This window comes from Esox lucius, chromosome 1 (genome assembly GCF_011004845.1).
Source record: "Esox lucius isolate fEsoLuc1 chromosome 1, fEsoLuc1.pri, whole genome shotgun sequence".
NCBI classification, from domain to species: Eukaryota; Metazoa; Chordata; class Actinopteri; order Esociformes; family Esocidae; genus Esox; species Esox lucius.
In genome coordinates, this window is record NC_047569.1 from 25,140,956 (window position 1) to 25,163,413 (window position 22,458).

Consider the following 22,458-nt stretch of genomic DNA (forward strand, 5'->3'; position numbering starts at 1 on the left):
TTCCGTGGACAAGAGGAAACGTACTGCCAAGGTGTCTCCGAATTCTGGATGAAGCAACAGTTTACACAGGATGAGGGTGTGTTATTGTTGCTACATGTGATATCCTTACAGACTCTTTCTGTGTATCTCAGCTATTGCTGTCAGGGCAATGGGGCCACCAGCTACACTCAGCAGGTCATAGTGTATAGAGGGCACAATCCTGACTCCCACATGCCTGGACTAGAGGATCTGCAGCTGCTTTCTATCATTAAAAGCATATGTGAAGAGAAGAGTACCTGCCAGAGCCCTGGAGTACAGACATTACCACCCACATTATCAGGTCAACCTATGGCAGGCTGGTGGATCCCTCTGTCTGCAGAGTAGGCTAGAACACTAAGTGTAAGAAAAGTGATGATATTTCCACCATAACCCATAATGCAACCTGTCGATAGGAGACTGGGAGACAGGTCAGGACAGCATCGTGTCAAAGTTACCTTTGAGGGTAAGTCTCTTGTAGGGAACCCTCTTGATTTTCATTGGGTTTATTGACACAACAAGCAATGAAATTGCTTGTTGTGTCAACCGCCTACATTTCTGATTATACTTCATTCCCAAAGCAGCTCAATCTGGCTCCTGGAAATAATGTGGTCAATTCGTGGAAAGATTATTGACCAGGCAAAACGCCTGTTGTTACATTGTGGGATAAATGTAATCATCCTTAAATTGTAATGAACTAATCTTTCCATAGTAGTAAAGAAATGAAATCGTCAGGTAAGAGTTGCAAGGCAGTAGCAAAAGTTTGTTCATGGTTTGGTGCATTTCTAAGCAAGAAATTATTAGAATAATTATATTTTGTATTATTAGTGTAAAATACCCTAGTATACTGTACATGGGGTTAAAAGGATGTGCTGAGGATGGTTTTCTGGGATGGTTGTAAAGACTACTAAGCAGAGTAAATAAATGAAGCTTCACTTTGTCTCCTGTCAAGTGACTCACACCCACATTACTACTTAAGTGTTCTAGCCACAAAACATGACAATTAGATTTTGCTGTTCTTATAAATACAGTGCTTTGCAAAAGTACTCAAACCCCTGACCATTGCTCTCATATTACACAATTACAAATGATACATAGACATTTCGTATTATGAGATATTTTATCTCAACTTTTTATCATTGGTTTTATGTCAGAAATTATTTGCTAGAGAAATCAAAAATGGAAGTATGTTGCTTGCATAAATATTCAACACTTGTGTATGGAAACTCCCATTTGAGACAGATGAAAGACATTGTCCTAATGAGGACACAATTGTTTTTTCACTGACCTCCACCTGTGAACCATAGGAGTTGATGTCACATATTCATCACTGGTCAGGTTGTGAATCTGAAGGAAATGAGGACCAAAGAGCATTTTACAGCAGTTAAAGGAAGATGTTTTGATCAGGGGATGCTGATAATGGTTGGGCGCATGGTGGTATAGAACCTTTCAGCAGACAGGGTTCCCTAGCACAAGGTCACAGCATCATTGGAGTGTGTCAAGAACCAAGTGGCCCTGACAAAGTTCTGCTTTCAATCCCATTGGGTATCTGTGGTATTAAAAAATGGTGGGCCACATGGGCTATCCAGCCAATCTGAACAACCTGGAACAAATCAGCCAAAAAGAATGGGACAAAACATTTCTCCAAAACACGTACAAACCGGTACATGAGACATAACGCTGAGGGGTATGTGGAACATATAGTATTCACTAATACACAATGCAAACCTGAATACAGCAAGCTGTAATTTCTGGTGTAATTGTCCAGTTATTTTGCTTTTTCATCTGCTTATCAATTTTGCATGTAGGGCTTAACACATACACTCACCTAAAGGATTATTAGGAACACCTGTTCAATTTCTCATGAATGCAATTATCTAATCAACCAATCACATGGCAGTTGCTTCAATGCATTTAGGGGTGTGGTCCTGGTCAAGACAATCTCCTGAACTCCAAACTGAATGTCAGAATGGGAAAGAAAGGTAATTTAAGCAATTTTGAGCATGGCATGGTTGTTGGTGCCAGACAGGCCGGTCTGAGTATTTCACAATCTGCTCAGTTACTGGGATTTACACGCACAACCATTTCTAGGGTTTACAAAGAATGGTGTGAAAAGGGAAAAACATCCAGTATGCGGCAGTCCTGTGGGCGAAAATGCCTTGTTGATGCTAGAGGTCAGAGGAGAATGGGCCGACTGATTCAAGCTGATTGAAGAGCAACTTTGACAGAAATAACCACTCGTTACAACCGAGGTATGCAGCAAAGCATTTGTGAAGCCACAACACTCACAACCTTGAGGCGGATGGGCTACAACAGCAGAAGACCCCACCGGGTACCACTCATCTCCACTACAAATAGGAAAAAGACACTACAATTTGCACAAGCTCACCAAAATTGGACAGTTGAAGAATGGAAGAATGTTGCCTGGTCTGATGAGTCTCGATTTCTGTTGAGACATTCAGATGGTAGAGTCAGAATTTGGCGTAAACAGAATGAGAACATGGATCCATCATGCCTTGTTACCACTGTGCAGGCTGGTGGTGGTGGTGTAATGGTGTGGGGATGTTTTCTTGGCACACTTTAGGCCCCTTAGTGCCAATTGGGCATCGTTTAAATGCCACAGCCTACCTGAGCATTGTTTCTCACCATGTACCCATCCTCTGATAGCTACTTCCAGCAGGATAATGCACCATGTCACAAATCTCAAATCATTTCAAATTGGTTTCTTGAACATGACAATGAGTTCATTGTACTGAAATGGCCCCCACAGTCACCAGATCTCAACCCAATAGAGCATCTTTGGGATGTGGTGGAACGGGAGCTTCGTGCCCTGAATGTGCATCCCACAAATCTCCATCAACTGCAAGATGCTATCCAATCAATATGGCCAACATTTCTAAGTAATGCTTTCAGCACCTTGTTGAATCAATGCCACGTAGAATTAAGGCAGTTCTGAAGGCGAAAGGGGGTCAAACACAGTATTAGTATGGTGTTCCTAATAATCCTTTAGGTGAGTGTACATTTTACACATCCAGCCCAAAGCTGATGTTAACAATATAGATATAGTTGCAGAAGTTGCCATTAAAAAAAAACAGAATGTCAGAAAGACAGAAAACAAAATAAGCAGTGACAGCAAAGACAATTCTGAAATATGTTTGATGGACAACAAGGAGGAAAGCAAAATGGATAGAGCAAAAGCAAAATGTCTAGTCAGAAGCACAGTTCTGGTGAGTTGTATCTTCAATGGTATTTTTACATATTTTATTTCGTTTTTTTAAGCATGACTTGCTTAAAAAAATACTTGGCATCATGAGTGACGTGTTAAAAAACCAGGGCCACATTTTTGTCCCCGGCTGTCTTGTTTCTCAGGCTTTGATCCAACAGTTTACACATTAGATTGTAGCCTTTTTACATTAAGCGAATTGATGTTCTTTTCCCCCAATGACAGCCACTGATAACGCAATGTCCAAAGATTATGAATCAATCAAAATCGAATCACCCATAGGGATACAGTTGTCAGAGGCGGGTAGATAAATGGACGTAGTTCGACTATGCTCTGGCTTTGACTGCCTCCCACTGAAGAGAGTTAGGGTTCGCCTGTGTTCACCCTCTATTTTGGCACATCCAACACCCCAGCGCGCGAACAAAGGGGCTTTTCCCGCACGCGCACACAGTAGAAGAGGTATTCATCTAATTCTCGGATCCCGCGGAGTATGTGGCTACCGAATCTCTAAAGCGCGAATGAAGGAAGAGGATTGGAACAAAGCAATTGCTAAACGAAACTCATCAAAAGAGGAACTTGACTGCACGCACGCACGCGCAGAGGTCTTTCTTAACTGGACAAAACGACTGGTAAATAAGAATGTTTCTTCTCTCCACCGGCTGCAGAATGTGCATGTGCATCATCACCTTTCTGTCTGCATTCGCAATTTCCTGCCATGCGTTCCGCAGTTGTGGGGAGGTACAGTGCGGTGAGGGCCAGCAGTGCTGTCCCCCTACGTTTACCGGCAACGGCAGTGCGAGCTCCACCGTGCGATGCTGCAAACTCCCGCTGCACATATTCTTTGACAACGTGGGCTGGGTGACGCGCAAGCTCTCGGGCATCCTGATTCTGCTGCTACTCTTTGCCATGGGCTACTTCATCCAGCGAATAATCTGCCCGCGGCCGCGCCGACACCACCACCCTGAACACCCGGAGGAGCCCTCCCTCTTCCAAGGTCACACCACGGCGTCCCAAGACTCCCTACTGGACCGGTATCCTGAATACAGCTTTGGGGACTTAACTTCACCAGTGCTGCAGCTACCAGCATATGATGAGGTGAAATACTTGCCGACCTATGAGGAGACAATGCTGGAGGTTCACAGGGACCGGTCGGATGATAATTTACTGGACCAGTCTGAAGAGCCTGCTGCAGGCACAGGGACGAGGGAGGGACTGAGAACCACAGAAGAGGGACGGGACAATTTAGGACACACACCTCGAGCATCTCGGAATTCTGTCTGACTAATTGTGATGTGACTATAAAATTATACATTTTATTATGAACTGAAGAGAAACTTACAGACTAAACTTAAGTGCAATTACCTTCAATATGTTGTAATGAATGTCGAAAGTAATATGAACTGTCAATTTTGTCAATGACGGTGGTTTTTATACTTTTGGAATGTTGACTCCCCTTTTCTATGCAAATCGCTAAGCCTGCTTGGTATGAGAAAGATAATAAAAGAGAGATGGCTGCAAAAATCGGAGGCTCTTTTGTGTATTGGCAGGCAGCTAATTTGGCGCTTGTACAATCACATTACGTTTTTCTTCAAAGGTTAGATTTCCAATGGTACTGTGAGACAGATGGCTTTCTCACGAATTTTCATTTATTTTATGAAATGGTCAGGCTGAGAATTTGTTTTTGAGTCTGCTTAAAATACTTACAGCCTAAATTTGCAACCTGTCATAGCAGAATAGTCAACATTGTGTGATGTCGATTTCAGGCCAAAAATAACCCTAGGAATTAATTAAAATAACCTTCTCCAACACATCTACATCAGCAAGTTCTTTAATCAAATGTATCAGAGGTTAAACACTGCAGCACCTGCACCTTTTCTGAGAGATGCCCCAAAAACTGGATCAAAGGCCAGTTTGGCTTTTTGTTAGTTTGTTGTGACCCTCTGCATATTGGAAATCAAGCAAATGTTCACAAATTTTCAGGGGACCATGCAGGTGACAGTATACATCACAGATCAGTTAACAGAGACAGCATGCCATTTATCGATCAATCATATTTACCTCTCTCTCTGTCCATGTTTGTCTAGCAGACCAGTAATTCTGCAGACAGGTACATTATAATAGCTATATGAGTGTGCTCAATACCAAATAATCACTGGCCTTGACACTTGTAAGTCTTGTAATCCAGCAGGCACAGCTTACATTATAATAACAGGCTAAGTAGATTGTTTCTCATTTGTTGCCAGATAATGTAAACCTTATATATCCACTCTTCCCAGACAAAGAGAAGAGATGTGCTATTTTTTTAATTTATAAGTACATTAAAATAACAAATAAATTAAACCATTAATATTCCTGAGTTTGTATGTTAAATGTGTATGTGGTCAGATTGGATGCTGTGGGCACAGTTGTCTTCCCTACTACAACTGGATTTATGTATGAGCATCTGATAACCTCCAAGAACCCAATCAGGTATACAAGCCAGTATATCAGAAGGGTATGTGTATACGATTTGAGAGAAACTGAAAAAGGTATGTTAGGTGTTCATTCAGGTTACCAGAGGGATGGAGCCCATCAGTTGTAAGTTACCAGAATGCCATAATCCTCCTCATGCATTGTGAACATGAACATATATGGTCACCATAATGGGAAAAATGGTATCTGTAGATTAATCATGTACTATACCATTCAGCAGTCGCCTGGTGTGTCGGACACTGATGGATTCCATTCAGGTGGATAAGAGTCCAAACAAACAAATTAAATTCACTGGCGTAAGGAATGACACAAGATAAATTACACACACAACAGTAAATATTTTAGTGGGAAAAATATACATATGTTCTTCATTAAATGTAATATACAGCTTTCCTTTCCAAAAAAGTTGAAAAGGAAGGTTTTGAGTGAAGAACAGAAGCGTTCAATTTGCAGTGGTCTCTTCATTTTTAACCCTTTTTGCATTGAGCCTCTCCACATCCCTTCCATTCAGACTAACAGGTCAGAGATGCCCAATATTACCCAATTTTTAGCATTAATGTTTAATTGAATGGATTATAAACCTGATATTATGTCCTCTGAGGAGTTCCTTCTAGGGGATCTAAATACAGTAATGAAACAGGCTGCTGAAATAAGTTGCTGCCACTGCATATAACTTACCAGCACCACAACCCATGACATATGGATCTGAGTACATTGCTTTGGCTTATGGTAAAAATACGCTGTAGTTTTATATGCGATCGTAAGATGCCTACTAAGTTGAGATATTTCAGAAATGCAGATACAGGCCATTTTTATGATAATCCAACCTGAGCCCAACCTAAGAGTGAGTGAAAAACAGATAATATGCGGTAAGTCTCTTTATCTAACGACTTATTATGCCAATGGAGCAGCATTCAATCCCTTAGTGGACCAGATCAATGTGCATTACGCTCCTCATAAGTTCCACATTATGCCCTGTCAGTGCATGAGTTTCAGTAGGAGGAGCAGCTTAGTTTGGATATGGAGTTAGCGATTTAGTGTGTCTGTGTGTGTGTGGATGTGTGTGAGAGATATGTAGAGACCCAGGTCAATTTTACAAATAAGCCCTAGAATTCTTAATGTTTTGTGTGTGTGATCATACTCATGTTAGTTGGGATAATGTGCATTCAGATGTGGGCATTCTGGTGGTAATGCAAGTGAAACCTGACTCCAGGCTGATACAGTCTGTTCCTCTTGTGTCAGAGATTCAAAGAGCTTCCGCATTACCACTGACATCATAGCTAGCTACCCACCCCCCTCTCTCAAAGTCTACTCTAGACTAGAAAGCCTGTTCCCCAGCAGTTAGCAGGACTTGGAGTTCATTCCCCCCTGGATTTAGGACAAGACTTAAGTGACCAGGGTATTACAGCATAGAACAACAGAGAGATTGAGATGGCATGAAGAGGAGAGTGAAAAGGCTGAATTAATTACTCAGTTTTGTTCTATAATAATTAGGACCAAGCGTTTTGAGAGTTTGGCCATTAATTACTGTCGGGCTAAACAGAATCACTAATAACAGTTTAGGAAAACACTGCTCCTCTAGTTTGCCAAGTAGGCATCATCCTGTTGGGAACACCAGGACCCAAACCAGAGTGACAAGGATCCCAGCTGCTGCTCCAAGTGTCCTGGCCAGGGCTGTGTTTGAGTGTGTGTGCGATAGAAGATGGATGGGGTGTAATGGAATGGTGATGGGCTGGACCTCTGCCAGGGAGGGAACTGCATGGCTAGCAGTTTCACACCACCGCAGAGTGTAGCTGTTAAAGCCGTAATAATACTCAATATAAACTAACATACACACGTTTATTGTTCTATTCTTGTGGGGACCAGAAAGATTATTCCTTATTTTTCCTATCACCTAAGCCTAACCCAATATTTACTGGAATCTTAACCCTAATAGCCTAACCTTTATGTCTATATGTAACCAAACCCTAACCCTTAATGGCTAAACCTAAAAGTAAACCCAATTCTATCACTAACCCCAATTGTACAATTTACTTGAAACCTAAACTTGTTAACTGTAAATATACCTTTTCCTAGTGGGGACCAGCTAAAAATCCTTGTGGGGATCAAATTATCAGGATTTGCTATCTTAGAAGTAAAGACATTTTCATACACGTGAAGTAGGGTAAAACATGCCAAAGAGAGTAAGCCTGTTCTGAGTTCTTTTTCACATGATTGTCATGATTCTTGTGTAGCTGTTTAAATTTATGGCACTGCTAATCTGGCCACTCCATTAGTCAAGCCCCAAATATCATCCATCAACACTAAAATCCCTCTCTTGCACACACAACTTAAGTTTTAGTATCTTCGCTGGACCACAAACATTCATATTGAAAATCCTGTTATGCGTAAACACTAACCAATTTAAGAACAACCACAAAAATCTAACTTTAACCGAAAACCTATTCCAAACTTTAATCGAAATATTAATTGTTACACCTACCAATAGAACAAATACAAATCACTATGGAAAATTTAGTGATTGGAGAAATATGGATTTATTAAACATTTGTATAAATTCTGAGACTGTTAATTGTAAAAATAAATAAAATAACAAAAATAATACTAACGATACAGCTCCGGAAGAAATGAAGAGACCACTGCAAACTGAACGCTTCTCGACCTCACTCAAAACTGTCCTTTTCAACGTTTTTGGAAAGGAAAGAAAAAGGTGCAGTGGTCTCTTCATTTGTTCCAGGGCTGTATTTGATAAATGACTGTTCTGAAAGTTTATGTACATTAGATTGTTGGACATGGTCAGTGTCTGAAGGCCACGCTGTTCTTGACGGAGGCGGTGGCAGCCTTTTCTCTCTCCTTAGCCAGCTCCATCTCTACCTTTGCCTGGATCTTCTCCCAGTCCACCTCTACCTGATAGAGGAAAACAGATGTATGCAGTTACAGAAATGGGTCAGTGTAGTGATAGTGTGTTTTAGAGAAGTCTTTATTACTCAAGCTAGTCATTGGTTACTGTATGACAGTCAAAGGCGATAACACATCCTACCCCTTCATCGTACTGCAAAAACCTCTTGTTGGTCTCTTTCTTGCCAAAGTCCAGGAGGAACTTCTGTCTGTAGGCCAGTACTGTGTCCACATGGGTTTTATGTTTTACTGCCAGCTCCAACGCCCTGGGGACACATGAAGCGTTCAGACCAATTCACAGACATGCATTTCTGTAGGTATCCATAGACAGACAGACAGACAGAAACGAACCTGTCCCAGTTGTACAGGTTGATGTGGATCTGTATGGCTTGGTAGATCAGGCCAGCCTGTAGCAGAGTAGCCTCCGCCTCCTGGACATGACCACTGAACATTAAGATGTGGGCCAATGACGATTCTTTAGATGGCAGCTCCTTGATAGAGTTAATATATTGCACCTTATCCACCTGGAGACGGAGGAGGGTAAGAAATAGAATCACATTTACTTAAATGTATAAATGTGCAGGAGAATGTGAGGAGAGGAAAGGGAGAGAGATTTAATTGATTGTGTGATCTTCTTACCTCTCCAATGGCAGCGTAGGCAACTTCAGCGGTTGTCAACTCCCTATTGGACATTGCCATGCCAGCAAGACACGCCCACAGCGACAGGTCCTATAGGAAAGGAGACATAACATTTGCCATTCACACATTGTGTTAACGCACATTCTCTCATTTGAATCCACAAAACAAATGAATATTTAAATAGGATTGAAACACCACAAAAGTCACTAAATAAAGTGACAGTGAAGGATACATATAGGGCCTTCTGTCATGACCACTGACATGGAGCCGTACTCTGCTAGCCTCTTTGACTTTCAAGTAAGCGTGGAAGTCCGCGTACAGTCAGCGGATGTATGAAGCCTAGGCCCAAAAGTTTCAGCACCGAAGGCTTGCACTGACAAACAAAGCTGACTCAGGTGTAAAACGAGGGGTTGGTATTTTAGTATCTTGGCTTACTTCAAGGAGCCATCAAATGACCACCCCACTTCCAAAAGGAGCACAAACCGCAGGCCGGCCCCACAACAACTTGTGGTATTTGGTGGGCCAGAAATCACACTATTTACACCAAACCAACTTCCTCTTACACATTAATTTTTGTGGATCGTTGCTGTCAGTAATACTACTTGTCTGATATCAGGTCAACAAGGCAGTCTGGCAATGTGTACATCCTTGTGTGATCAGCACAAACACACACACACACATTCTGCTCAGCCCGAGAAGTTGGTGGTGGCGCCAAGGCGTAGCGTGTGACCCAGCCCTGACCACAGGCCCTGTACAGGGGGCTAGTCTAGTCCCGCTTCCCTGGGTCATTAAAGGGACTGGGCGAGGAGAGGGGAGGGAGGTGTGTGTTATTAGAGGGAGGGCAGTGGCATTACACTGGCGTCTCTACACGGACACACTCCCCATTACTAGTCTGCTCATCCTCACAACACACAGGCCTCATTAGTGTCACACTGCAGGGCAAAGTTCGCACATACTGACAACTGACTGCTGTGTATGTGTGTGTGATTCTGATGTCATGTTCATTCAGGAAACGCAGACAGTCTCGGTGAGACGACAGGACCAAGTTGCTTCATGAAGAGTCGGAGAAACACATAGTATACAGAAACAAGTGACCCCTTCACACACCCCACAGCTAGAGTGTGTCAGTAAGTTCCCACGCTGCCTGTTGTTCCCACACTAAGGAAAGGGGACCCTGCAAGGTCTGTCAGAACAGACAAGCAGAACCCAAAAACCCCAGGAGGAACTATTACCTTTTCCCTCAGGGCTCTAACCCCCCTATCTACAAACTCCAGGACCCAGACCTGTGGCCCCTCACCCTGAGGCCCCTCGCTGTGACTGAGTGTTTCTTCGGGCCCAGGCTATTGTCCCCCTTGCCCTTTTCAATTCTGCTACAACCCACAATGTGCTAGCAATTACAGACCACTAATTATACTATTCATCCTAAATCACTGGCTTTAAGAGAGAGGCTCAGGACGCAGAGCAGCCCCTGCCTGCCGGGTAGGCAGGGGCAGGGAGACCACAGGCCTGGTGAAACTACGGGCCACTTGGATATGTCACACCGTTGCAAAATCTTGAAAAAAACTATTATCAAGAGCTCCGTAAGATGTATGCTAAAAAGTACATGTGTGCTCTGTGCTATGCAGACGATACGTCAAAAACTACCAGGGAGACTTCTAAGTTTACTCTCCAGTCAGGTGTGCATGTTACCTTGGCAAAGCGGCAGAGGCGCAGTGCATCTTCCCAACGAGAGGAGGCGCTGTACTCGTGCAGAAGGGTGGAGTAGGGAGAAACGCTGCTGTACACCAATGAGCCATCACCGCGACGCACTGTCACCTTGGTCCCAACATAGTTCAAAATGTGGGGCGCACGACTGAACTCACTGTGGAGTGGGACCGACAGAAACTTTTTTATGGACAGCCATTGAGCCCAAGGGCATCATCCAGGAATCTCTTAGTTGAAAATCAATGGTCTCTAAATTTGAGATAAAGATGATTAATATAATAAAAATCTGATAATGGGGTACTGCATGTGGTGTTACCTGGCATCCTTCATGTAGATTGTTTTTGGCAGCAGGTCCTTGTCAGTGAAGACGGCACTGGGATAGTGCCAAACGGTGAACTGTGTGTCCTGAATTCCACACAGGATGTTAGCAGAGTCGTTCCATGCCATAGTGTGGACCATAGTACCTGTAGAGCAGGAGACAGACCACATACAATGTTATCATCTATACAGAAAAACATGGTTTTGGTCTGAAAGTACCGTGTCACACATTAAATTACTTTACTTGGCACACTTAAATATATCCGAAATATTTCCGTTATGGGTGAAAGCGCACAATTAATAGCTAACACACACTAACAGCTGACCTTTACCACATGGTTTGTGGATCACAGTGCCTTCACAATCTACTCAACCTCATTCAAGTTTCCAAGCCTTTTTCAAACCACAACCTAAATTAAACCGTACACCATACCAAATAAACTGAATATTGCTTTGAGAAGTAGAAAAAAATTAAAAATTAAAAATTAAATTAAAAGCTGACATTTAAAATAAATATATTTAGGGCATTGTAGGATTTATTGACAGAGGAGAGGAAATAGAAAATTACAGTTGACCTAAATCACAGTAAACTGGAATGAACCAATGTTGTAGTATAACTCAAGTGAAAGACCATCCCAGGCCCAGGCTGAAGTAAAAAGTTGTTTTATTGGTCGCATACACACAGTAGCACATTGTCAAGGGTTTTGTGAAATCCCTGTGTAATGGCTCCTAAACAATGCTGTCACAATAAAGTAACTAATATAAGACAAGAAAAACAAAGACGACATAAAAAATACAATAAGCAAATAAATGGAAAGTCACAAGGGTTGAGAGTACAGCAGCGTGTGACCGAATGTACAGTGGATATAAAAAGTCTACACGCCCCGGTTAAAATGCCAGGTTGTTGTGATGTAAAAGAATGAGACAAAGATAAATCATGTCAGAACTTTTTACACTTTAAATGTGACCTATAATGTGAACAATTCAATTTAAAAAAACAAACTGAAATCTTTGAGGGGGAAAAATGAAAAATAAAAACCTTACAATAACCTGGTTGCATAAGTGTGCACACCCTTAAACTAATACTTTGTTGAAGCACCTTTTGATTTTATTACTCTTTTTGGGTAGGAGTCTTTTAGCATGGCACATCTCGGCGCATGCATGTTGGTGAATGTGTGTGCGTGTGTGTGTATGTTTAGTGTGTGAGTGTGAAGGGAGTTTTTTACACTTTTTTTACACTTTGTCTCTGTCAAAACTTTGAGAACTCAGTGCAGTTGGCATAACATTTCTGTTACAGTGAGAAAGTTCCATAGGAACTCAGACCTACAAAGAGCCCCTGAAGCAAAATTAACTGAGACTTGTCAATCTGGATTAGTTCAATGTCAACACAGCTCATCAGGTTTGCTTATCAATATTCCCACACTAAGCACTACACTACTGGAACAGATAAAGTAAAAAATATGGCAACTTTACAAAATGTATCCTGTTACCAGACATTTTAAATAACCTACATATTTGTATTACAGCATCTTAACATTTTCAAAACTGAAAATTAAAAAAAAGACAACATTAAAGCAGTTACATCCCTGTCCGATAACAGGTTCTGATGGCATGGCTTGTCCTGCACTGTGCAGTTGCCCAGAGTACAATGAGTTAATGTTGGAAAACAGATTGGGTTCCTTTCCAAACATAGCAATGTGAATGCAAAGAGAGCTCAAATGTTGAAGTAAACTGGCAAGAGAGCTGAGTCCTCATTGAAAGGCAAGAGAAGTGTGAATACAATAAGAACGGAGTTCTTCAACTTTTTTTCACCCAACAAATCACTATGAAGAGGAAATATTTTGCAGGGCACTCAATGTGAAAAAACTAAACCGATCTAACCTTCAAAGTAAACTCAGGGGTGAAAAGAGTTAAATAAGTCAGTTCAGCCAGCACAAAAATTTTAGCAAACGGCACTAAGTTTGAAAAAATATTATCCAAGGGACCAAGTGTGAACACAACCTTAAAAACTGTGTGATGGAGGGTGTATCGTGTGTAAGTCTGTAAATTAGCTCTACGGTGTAGATCAGAGTACAGGGCAGATATGCAGAGAGTTTAATGGTGTTTTCAAATATAGTCCTCTTTAAAAGAACCAATCTCAGTTCTCTTTAATGTGAACTGTTGGGTGAAAAAAAGCTTAAGAACTCAGTTCTTATTGAATTCACACTGCCCCTTGCCTTTAAATGAGGACTCAGCTCTCTTACCAGTTCAGTTCAACATTCAACAAGATGGTCTCAGTTCGCTTAACTTCAGGGCCTCTTTTGAGGTATTGGAGGTTCCTTTGCAGCATTTACTACTTTGAACCGTATAGACAGAAATGGTCTGAAATAGAGCAAGGGTGAAAATACCCAACAGACCGATGGCCAGAGGGAAGAATGCTTTTTTTTTTGGGGGGGGGGGGGTATTTAACCGATATTTAGTAGGTATTTAACCGATATTTTGTGGCAAACCTAATATATTGCATGGACTGACTCAGTGTGCTCTAATACTGATTTCTGAATGACTAGGTAAGATATTTCAAGCATATATGCAAACACAAAAACATGGAGTTTTTTAATGCTGCAAAGAACACCAATTGGTAGAGCAATATCCCTTTTGAGCATGGTAAAGTTATACATTTTAAAGGATTGCCAATATAGCCAGTAACTACAACAATACAGGCATTCTTCCTAACATTAGCTGCATGAGAGCAAAGAAACCCATAGTAATTCAAATGTATATGGTATGCTGGTATGCTCTCATCGTAAATGTATTTTAATAAACAAGAATAGACAACGTATCAATCAAAATACTCTCTAATGAGTTTTCAACCAAGGTATGAATACCACCAAACAAATTGATTCATTAATAGACAATTTACTATTAACATAGCAGACATCTTCAAACTGCAAATATACACTTAAGCTTCTACCATGTAATTTATCACCAGGGACCATTTTTTATCTTCATGGATTTTGCATATTGCATAGGATTAAAAATATAGAAATAGCATGAACAAATCATTGACTTAAATAGGGAAACGTATTTACCCTTTGGTGTTTGTCAAGGCCCAATTTAAAGGACAACTTTTGTTTTTACAACACATGCTGCCTTTTTGTGATGTTATCTGGAAACTCATTGTCAACTTTCACAGCTATGCAGACGACACACAATTTTACATTTAAATGAAAACTGCCTACTCTGGAAGCCGGTGTTTCAGGCATTAAGAAGGGCATGACAGATATTATTTTTCCTTTTAAACATAAAAAAAACTGAAATACTCATTTTGGGTCAGAGGAAACAGATTTGCTAACAGACCTCACAACAAACCTCTGTCTTAGTTTCTGCCTAATGGTTCTTGCTGTCACTGCCCACAGCCCACCTTGTTGTCCCTGTCCTATGAAGCTGATCAGGATCCTACATAAAGAGTCTGGACACAGTTCACCTGTATTTCAAAGTAATGGCCAGTCACATCCCCATTTCGGTCATGGGTGTGACTGGCCATTGTGAAACCTGGATTAAGCCTGATTAATTTACTGACCTAAATGAGGCCTCTCCTGGCTACACTCTTGTCCATATCCCCCATGCATCCCCCAAAGGCAGAGGTGTCGCTAATATTTATGACACCAAATTGCAATTTACTCCCGAACCAATTACTACGTTTATATCTTTTGAGGTTTTAGTGATAAAATATATGAGGTTCACTTAATCATATTTCATAGCTACTATTTACAGGCCCCGGGGTTGTACAGTGTTCCTCAATGAGTTTCCAGAAGCGACTTCCACTTCCACTTTTGGAGCCATAACATGTCTAACATGCAATGCCACATTCATACCTTGGATCTAGTTTTTACAATTTGCAACATTATTGAAAAACACTCACTTCTGCTCAATCAGCCTATTTTTCCAACCTGACTGAGAATAAACACAATTATTTAACCTCAATACAGCTTCATTCCATAAGTGAAGCAGGCAGTAAGAAAAACAGCATTCCATAAGTGAAGAAGTCAGTAAGAAATTAATGAACTTCTTTGACGAGAAAATCATGATCATTACAAAACAAATTACGGACTCTTTGGAAACTCAGTAACAAATGAATAACGTAACTATTTCTGTTTTTAGCCATGACTTGCAGTTGACTAGTAACTGACTAGAGAACTACTGCTGTTCAGCTGTTCTCAATTTATAGTTGATAGAATGCTCTCTCATGGTGGAAATTATAAGAATGGTATAGAAACTTGCATTTACTCAAAAAATTTTAACAATTCCAAGGGGTATGAATGCCATGTCCAACATTTAAAAACTTAAAGAGTTACGTTATTCATTTGTATCTCCAGGACAATGTCTTACCGTATTTTGTCCCTTGTTTATGTCTTTTACAACCAGAAGAAACCTATTGGTCAAATAAAAATTCACTATGGCTCAAAATCTGGCATGGGTATGAATACTTTTAGGCTTAACTGCAGTTGAACAATGTGAATTTCAAAGGTCATGTACTCTCATAACCTCTACCCGGCACAGCCAATCCTCAGGGTCTGCCTTCTCAGTAGGTTTCTTCTTAGTTTCAAACTCTATCTAGGAGTTTTTCCTAGCCACTGTTCTTCAATTTCTTGTTGTTCTTTGATCACTGGGGTTTTAGTGAGGGTATCTGTCTGAGAACTGCTAATAAATAAAATACATTTGATTGGCTTGCAGGGTAGCTAATGTTTCAAACTAGCTACTTCTGAGAGTTAAGTGAGTAAAATAGCCACCTCAGCATAATGGTAACTTTAATGTTAAGACAGAACTTTACCGAAATCCTCACTTAGTTTGTTGCCAACATTGCTTTTGACTATGCAGGGTCCTGTAATGAAAGAGCAGTGGCCACAAGTCTTTTTTAAAGCATTAAAATCATATTTGAACCAAGTGCATATTTCCTTGTTTTGCTTTACATTAAATGTATATATTCTTTAGAACATCCTAAATAGTATTGCAAAATTCCAATACAGCCTAAAATCAAATTTTACCAAAAAACAACAACATATCCCAGAGACTGGTTTAAGATGCAATTTGGGCTATGGTTATACTGTATACATCCCCTCCATTTCTCTATGGCTCTTTATCGTACCTATCTTGCAGACATTGTGTTCTTTGTTGAGGCGTCGGAGAGATGTCAGGTACAGGTCACGGTTCTTATCTATGACTGCAATCTTCCTCTCACTGGATGGGCCACACTGGTCCAGAGCAATCTCCACCACCTCCATCTGGGACACACACACGCACGCACAACATGCGCCCACACACACACACACACACACACACACACACACACACACACACATATACATATATGAATGTTTGTGAGTTGTTGGGAAGTTGTGGGGGAGAAGCCTGCTTCACATTATCTGGTCTAACTGAACCATCAGTGTCAAACTCCACCAATCTCCACCAACTCCTAGATTTACAGTATTGTCTATTGATACACATTGCTTCTCAACACACAATAACCCACATAACCCCTGTTCTCCCTCAGTACTATCTAGTCCCCAGCAGACCCTGAGTAGATGTCCACAGGAGGGAACAATGAAGCCTAGATCATAGGGAAGATAGTCAACTCCATGGAAAGAGGTGGAATTAAGAGGTAAGAGGAAGAAATGAGACAGGGAGAAAAGCGGGAGGCCTGTAAGAGAAAGGGGAGCCAGTAGTCTGACCCCATAGCCCCTAGCCCATGCTCCCCAACGTGTGTGTGCGTGCGGGCGTGCAAGTGTGTGTGTGTGTGCGTGCATGTCAGAGCCAGCTGGCTTCAGTGCAGTGCTCCTCTGTCTTGGAACTGTGGAGTGCTGGCAGACACAGCTATGCTGACAAACAGTAACTGCTGATCCTGGCTTCTTCTGCTTTTCTCCCTCTTTAATTTACACCCTATCTCTTTCTCCCTTTCACTTCTATTCTTCCTCCCCAACCCTCCCCCTTCGTCCTCCATCTCTTGCTCACTCACACGCTTGCTCTCTATTTCCCTCACATACTGGATCTTTCCCTCTTGACCTATCTAGTTTCTTATTCTTTACTCAACACTTCACTAATTCTTCTCTCAGCTTTATTTCCTTGGTTCCCTGACCCTTTCACCCTGGCCTATTGGGGGCGCTGGAACCCACCATACTTACACTGTCACACAACTACCCTGAGGCACAGTCCAAGCATCAGCATACCCTACCCCAATCCTGATATGCTGCAGAAGGTAACTGTGAGTTATGTGAACATATGACATGTGAAGATATACACAGACTCTTCTAAAATGTGTGTACACACACTAAGTGTCCCAAGAGCACAGTGGTGTGTGCTGTGACTGCTTGTGTGTTAGTTGGTTAATAACTCACCTTGTGAGTCAGTGGCTTCCCATCACCCAGGGCTTTCCCCGTCAGGGCATCAAACAGAAAAATTACTGGAAGACAAGAAAAGAGGAAGGTGAGGAGAGGATGGAAATGGATTTAAAAAACTGGATAATCATTACAAATGGTCATTGTTCCTGTCTACACCAGGCAGCACTCGCGAGTCCTGCAGAAGTCATTTCCCTGGGTTCTTGTGTTCTGCTCATTTTCTGTGGGTAAAGTGTAATGCTCTTTATGACAAAGTGCTCCTGACGTTTCAATGTGTTTAACGTCTGTGAATGTCATTGGATGAAGCAGCCAAAGGCAAATCTCTCCCTGCTGTGTAGAACATTTGGTGTTGTATTGTAGCAGTAAAGGCACAACTCAGCTGGCGTTCCACTAACCCTTCTCATCGCTCTTGTCCCGGATGGCAATGCTGTCGTTGCTAAGGGAGACCGACTGGGTGTTGAGGATGTCTGTTCTCATTCCGGGGAATCTGGGAGTGGAGATGAGCCGGCCCTCGTAGGAGAACACATACAACCCTGCCCCGTCCACCAGTAGGAAGTGTCTTAGGGCAGAACCACAGAGAGATAAGAGAAGGAAAGAGACAGAGATGAGACGGGAAAGGTTGATGACAGAGATTGGGAGAAGAGGAGTGACAGAATGCAATGTTAGAGACAGAGGAGAGATATAAAAGCAGATTTAGAGATGGACAGAGATGGAAAGAAAAAGCAGCAACGAGGAAAATAGGAAATGTGTTACAATCTGTGAGATGGAGACAAAATATTACAAAACTGCCCAAATAACTAAGAATGTTAAGAAACAATTATCTTCAAAAGCATGAAGCTGTGTTGCATTATTGTTTTTAAGTAAAAACAACAGCTGTGTGCATTTATTTATATATTAATTCAGGGTATTTGTCAGGGACCGTGCACTCCTTAGGTTGCACCAGAGTTGAGATAAAGTTAATTTCCATCTGCGGTCTCGTTTTCAATCAGATTTCAAAACAGTGCGAGAAGGAGTTGCCAGAAATCTAAATAGTCTCTATTTCACTGGCGGGTTGATGAACAATCACTGAGTAGAAATGAAGCATTAGGGAGAATGATAAATGAACATCTTTCTGTTCTCTTCTGCAGCCATGCTAGCATAGCCAGACCTGCTCTGCTACTGGCACACACTCACACAGTTCTTACACAGTTTGGAAAGTAAAAGGAGGGGGGGTGTCTTGCAGGGAGAGAAATGAAAGAGAGAACTGAAGTTGGATAAATAGATTCACTTTTCAGCCTGTACAATGAGGCTGACGGTCCCCTCCTTCAGGTCAAAGATGAGAGGGGTATTCCAGTTCTTAGCACTATACACGTAGCACTGGAGAGAGGTGGTTACAACCAGGTGACCATGGGCCAGAGAAGCTTTGATGACTCGATCTCTGAACTCCAAAATATCCACAGCATCATTGACCACGTTCCGCACCTGGAGGATGGACAGAGGGAGATGAATCGAACAATAGAAAAGGTGGAGCGGGGGAAGACAGTTTAGTAGAACACCTGCCCTAACAGTCAAAAGTATGGACATACCCTCATATTCAAAGGTATTTTTAACCCTGACTCAGAATGTAGAATAGTGAAGACATGGAAACCATCAAGCACTATGATGAAACTAGCTCTCATGAGGACTGCCACAGGAAAGGAAGACCCAGAGTTAACTCTGCTGTTGGGCATAAGTTTATTAGAGTTACCGGTCTCAGAAATCTACAATTAATTGCACGTCAGACTGGAGCCCAAATAAATGCTTCACAGAGTTCATGTAACAAATACATCTCAACATCAACTTCTCAAAGGAGACTACATGAATCAAGCCATCATGGTTGAAAAGAAACCACTACTGAAGAACACCAATAAGAAGAAACTTGCTTGGGCAAAGACCGACAATGGACATAAGAGCAGTGGAAATCTGTCTTTTGGTCTTGTGAGTCAAAATATGAGACTTTGGTTTCAACCGCCATGTCTTTGTGAGACGCAGAGTGGGTGAACAGATAATCTCTGCATGTGTCATTCCCACAGTAAAGCATGGAGGAGGGATGGTGTGGGGGTGCTTTACTGATGACAGTGTGTGATTTATTTATAACTTCAAGGCACACTCCACCAGCATGGCTTCCACAGCAGTGATCTGCAGTGATTCACCATCCCATCACTTTGAAGAATCCAAAATATAAATGTATTTTAATAATTAAAAAAAAATGGTTTACTACATGATTCCATATGTGTTCTTCATAATTTAGATATCTTCACTATTATTTTTCAGTGTGGAAAAATATATGAGTAGGTGTCCAAATGTTTGACTGGTACTGTACATGCACACACTAACACTAACAATCTGTTGACATACAGGTGAAATACGAGGTGAGAATACTTATGTCATGCAATAAAATGCTAATTAATTACTTAAAAATCATACAATGTGATTTTCTGAAATTTTTGTTTTAGATTCCGTCACTCACAGTTGAAGAGTACCTTCTACATGCTTTGTAAGAAAACCTGCAAAATTGGCAGTGTATTAAATACTTGTTCTCCCCACTGTACCTTTACTACAGTCTGTGTAGGGGTATAACTTTCCTTCCTATTAGCATGTTTTTTATTATTATTATTATTCACAACAATGAACATATAAATTACTTTCCAGAAATAATTGGACACTGACACAAGTTTTGTTATTTTGTCTGTTTACCAAAATACAGCTCTGGAAAAAATTAAGAGACCACTGCAACTTTTTCTTTCCTTTCCAAAAAACTCGAAAAGGGAGGTTTTGAGTTAGGAACAGAAGGGTTAAAATTAAGAGACCACTGAAAATGTAATGCTTTTGTTCCCCATGCAAAACTTTCCTTTTCAACTTTTTTGGAAAGGAAAGAAAAAGGTGCAGTGGTCTCTTAATTTTTTCCAGAGATGTATATTCCAGTTACTGATAAATAATGAATATGGGCTTAAAGTCCGAATTGGAGGAAGGGTTTGGGAATTATAGCTCTTTAACATGTAGACCCCTATTTTTCAAGGGACGAGAAGTAATTGGACAACTGACTCAAAAGCTGTTTCATGGACAGGTGTGGACTATCTTCATCAAATAAGCAGAAAAAAGTTTTGGAGTTGATTCCAGGTGTGGCATTCACATTTGGAAGCTGCTGCTGTGAGCCCAAAACACGCAGTCAAAGGAGCCCTCAATGAAAGTGAAAGCAAGCAAGCAAGTTTATTACAGTGAGGGAAAAAAGTTTTTCATAAAATTTTTGACATGCGTTTTTCTGTTTTTTGTTGTTGTTATTCTGTCTCACACTGTTCAAATATACCTACCATTAAAATTATAGACAGATAATTTCTTTGTCAGTGGGCAAACATATAAAATCAGCAGGGGATCAAATACTTTTTTCCCTCACTGTATATATCACAATTCATACACAGAAGCAATTTGATGTGCTTTACAATGAAAAGAAAAATGCAATAGAATTAAAACAGTCAGATTGTTAAAATTCTCTAACCCGGCTGTATCCAGGGGGACTGTACATGAATTTCAACACCCCTGTATCTCAATCCTCGCACTTCAGCGCTTGGATGAACCCGTCAGTCCCTTTGTGAGATAATCTATGCATCAATGTCTTACTCGGCTCTCTCCAGGGGGACATTTATGCCATGTCTGTACATGCATTTTAAATTCATCCTCAATGATTTACATTTCCCATAACTGTTTACTGTACAACCCCGGTATCTCAATTCTCACGGTCCAGCGCTTGGATAAACTCGTCAGTCCTTTTGTGAGATAATACCCTAAATTGATGTCTAAACAGCAGCACAAGAACTTGTATTTTCCGTCATCGGCAGATTGTTACATTTACACAGAGGTTATTCCTCTGATAGCACCAGAACTTGCATTACAGAAAAACATAGCAGAATATAAATAGAACAACATAGAAATAGTCTGCAAAATAAATTATCCATCAGAGAGATAGCAGAAATATTAGGAGTGGCCAAATCAACAGTTTGGTACATTCTGAGAAAAAAAAGAATGCACTGATGAGCACTGCAACACAAAAAGGTTTGGATATCCATGGAAGACCACAGTGGTGGATAATCGTAGGATCCTTTCCATGGTAAAGAAATATCCCTCCACAACATCCAAGTGAAGAACACTCTCCAGGAAGTAGGCATACCATTGTCCAAGCAAACAATTCACAAGCCTCAAGAATAGAAAGGCCAGATTATACTTTGCCAAACAACATCTAAAAAAGCAAGCCCAGTTCTTGAACAGCATTCTTTGGACAGATGAAACTAAGATCAACCTGCACCATAATGATGGAATGGAAAAAAGTATGAAGAAGGCTTGGAACGGCTCATGATCCGAAGCATACCACATAATCTGTAAAACATGGTGTAGGCAGTGTGATGGCATGGGCATGCATGGCTTCCAATGGCACTGGGTCACTAGTGTTTATTAATGATGTGACATAAGCAGTCGGATGAATTCTGAAGTGTATAAGGATATATTGTCCGCCCAGATTCAGCCAAATTCTGCAATTGCACTTCACTTTACAGATGGACAATGACACAAAACATACTGCGAAAGCAACCCCAGAGTTTTTAAGGCAAATAAGTGGAATGTTCTGCAATGGTGCAAAGTCAATCACCTATTCTCAACCCGATCGAGCATGCATTTCACTTGCTGAAGACAAAACCTAAGGCAGAAAGACCCACAAACTAACAACTACTGAAGACAGCTGCAGTAAAGGCCTGGCAAAGGATCACAAAGGAGCAAACCCAGCGTTTGGTGATGTCCATGCGGTCCAGA

At 41.2% G+C, this 22,458-nt stretch overlaps 2 protein-coding genes across 6 annotated transcripts in view; one reads left to right on the forward strand and one right to left on the reverse strand.

Annotated features, from left to right (window-relative positions):
• Positions 1 to 3,550: 3,550 nt before the first annotated feature.
• Positions 3,551 to 5,446, forward strand: LOC105028720 (uncharacterized membrane protein C3orf80 homolog). Its single transcript, XM_010901692.3, has one exon. It carries the CDS (start codon positions 3,878 to 3,880, stop codon positions 4,517 to 4,519), a length of 642 nt encoding a protein of 213 aa, XP_010899994.1. The 5' UTR covers positions 3,551 to 3,877; the 3' UTR covers positions 4,520 to 5,446.
• A 2,918-nt stretch (positions 5,447 to 8,364) lies between these two features.
• The window catches only part of ift80 (intraflagellar transport 80 homolog (Chlamydomonas)), a 91,135-nt gene continuing 77,041 nt past the window's right edge, over positions 8,365 to 22,458 (reverse strand). For all 5 annotated transcript variants that reach the window (XM_010900543.3, XM_020046884.2, XM_010900630.4 and 2 more), the window contains 10 exons: positions 18,908 to 19,101; positions 18,036 to 18,199; positions 17,641 to 17,705; positions 16,395 to 16,530; positions 11,268 to 11,415; positions 10,937 to 11,108; positions 9,248 to 9,337; positions 8,960 to 9,132; positions 8,751 to 8,874; positions 8,365 to 8,617 (listed from right to left, as the gene is read on the reverse strand). In XM_010900543.3, coding sequence (XP_010898845.1) covers positions 8,507 to 8,617; positions 8,751 to 8,874; positions 8,960 to 9,132; positions 9,248 to 9,337; positions 10,937 to 11,108; positions 11,268 to 11,415; positions 16,395 to 16,530; positions 17,641 to 17,705; positions 18,036 to 18,199; positions 18,908 to 19,101 — 1,377 coding nt within the window. In that variant the 3' untranslated portion in view covers positions 8,365 to 8,506. The remainder of the gene's footprint in view (positions 8,618 to 8,750; positions 8,875 to 8,959; positions 9,133 to 9,247; positions 9,338 to 10,936; positions 11,109 to 11,267; positions 11,416 to 16,394; positions 16,531 to 17,640; positions 17,706 to 18,035; positions 18,200 to 18,907; positions 19,102 to 22,458) is intronic.

Coding starts and splice junctions, on each gene's coding strand:
- LOC105028720 (XM_010901692.3), top strand. CDS start 3,878: ATGTTTCTTCTCTCCACCGGCTGCAGAATGTGCATGTGCATCATCACC.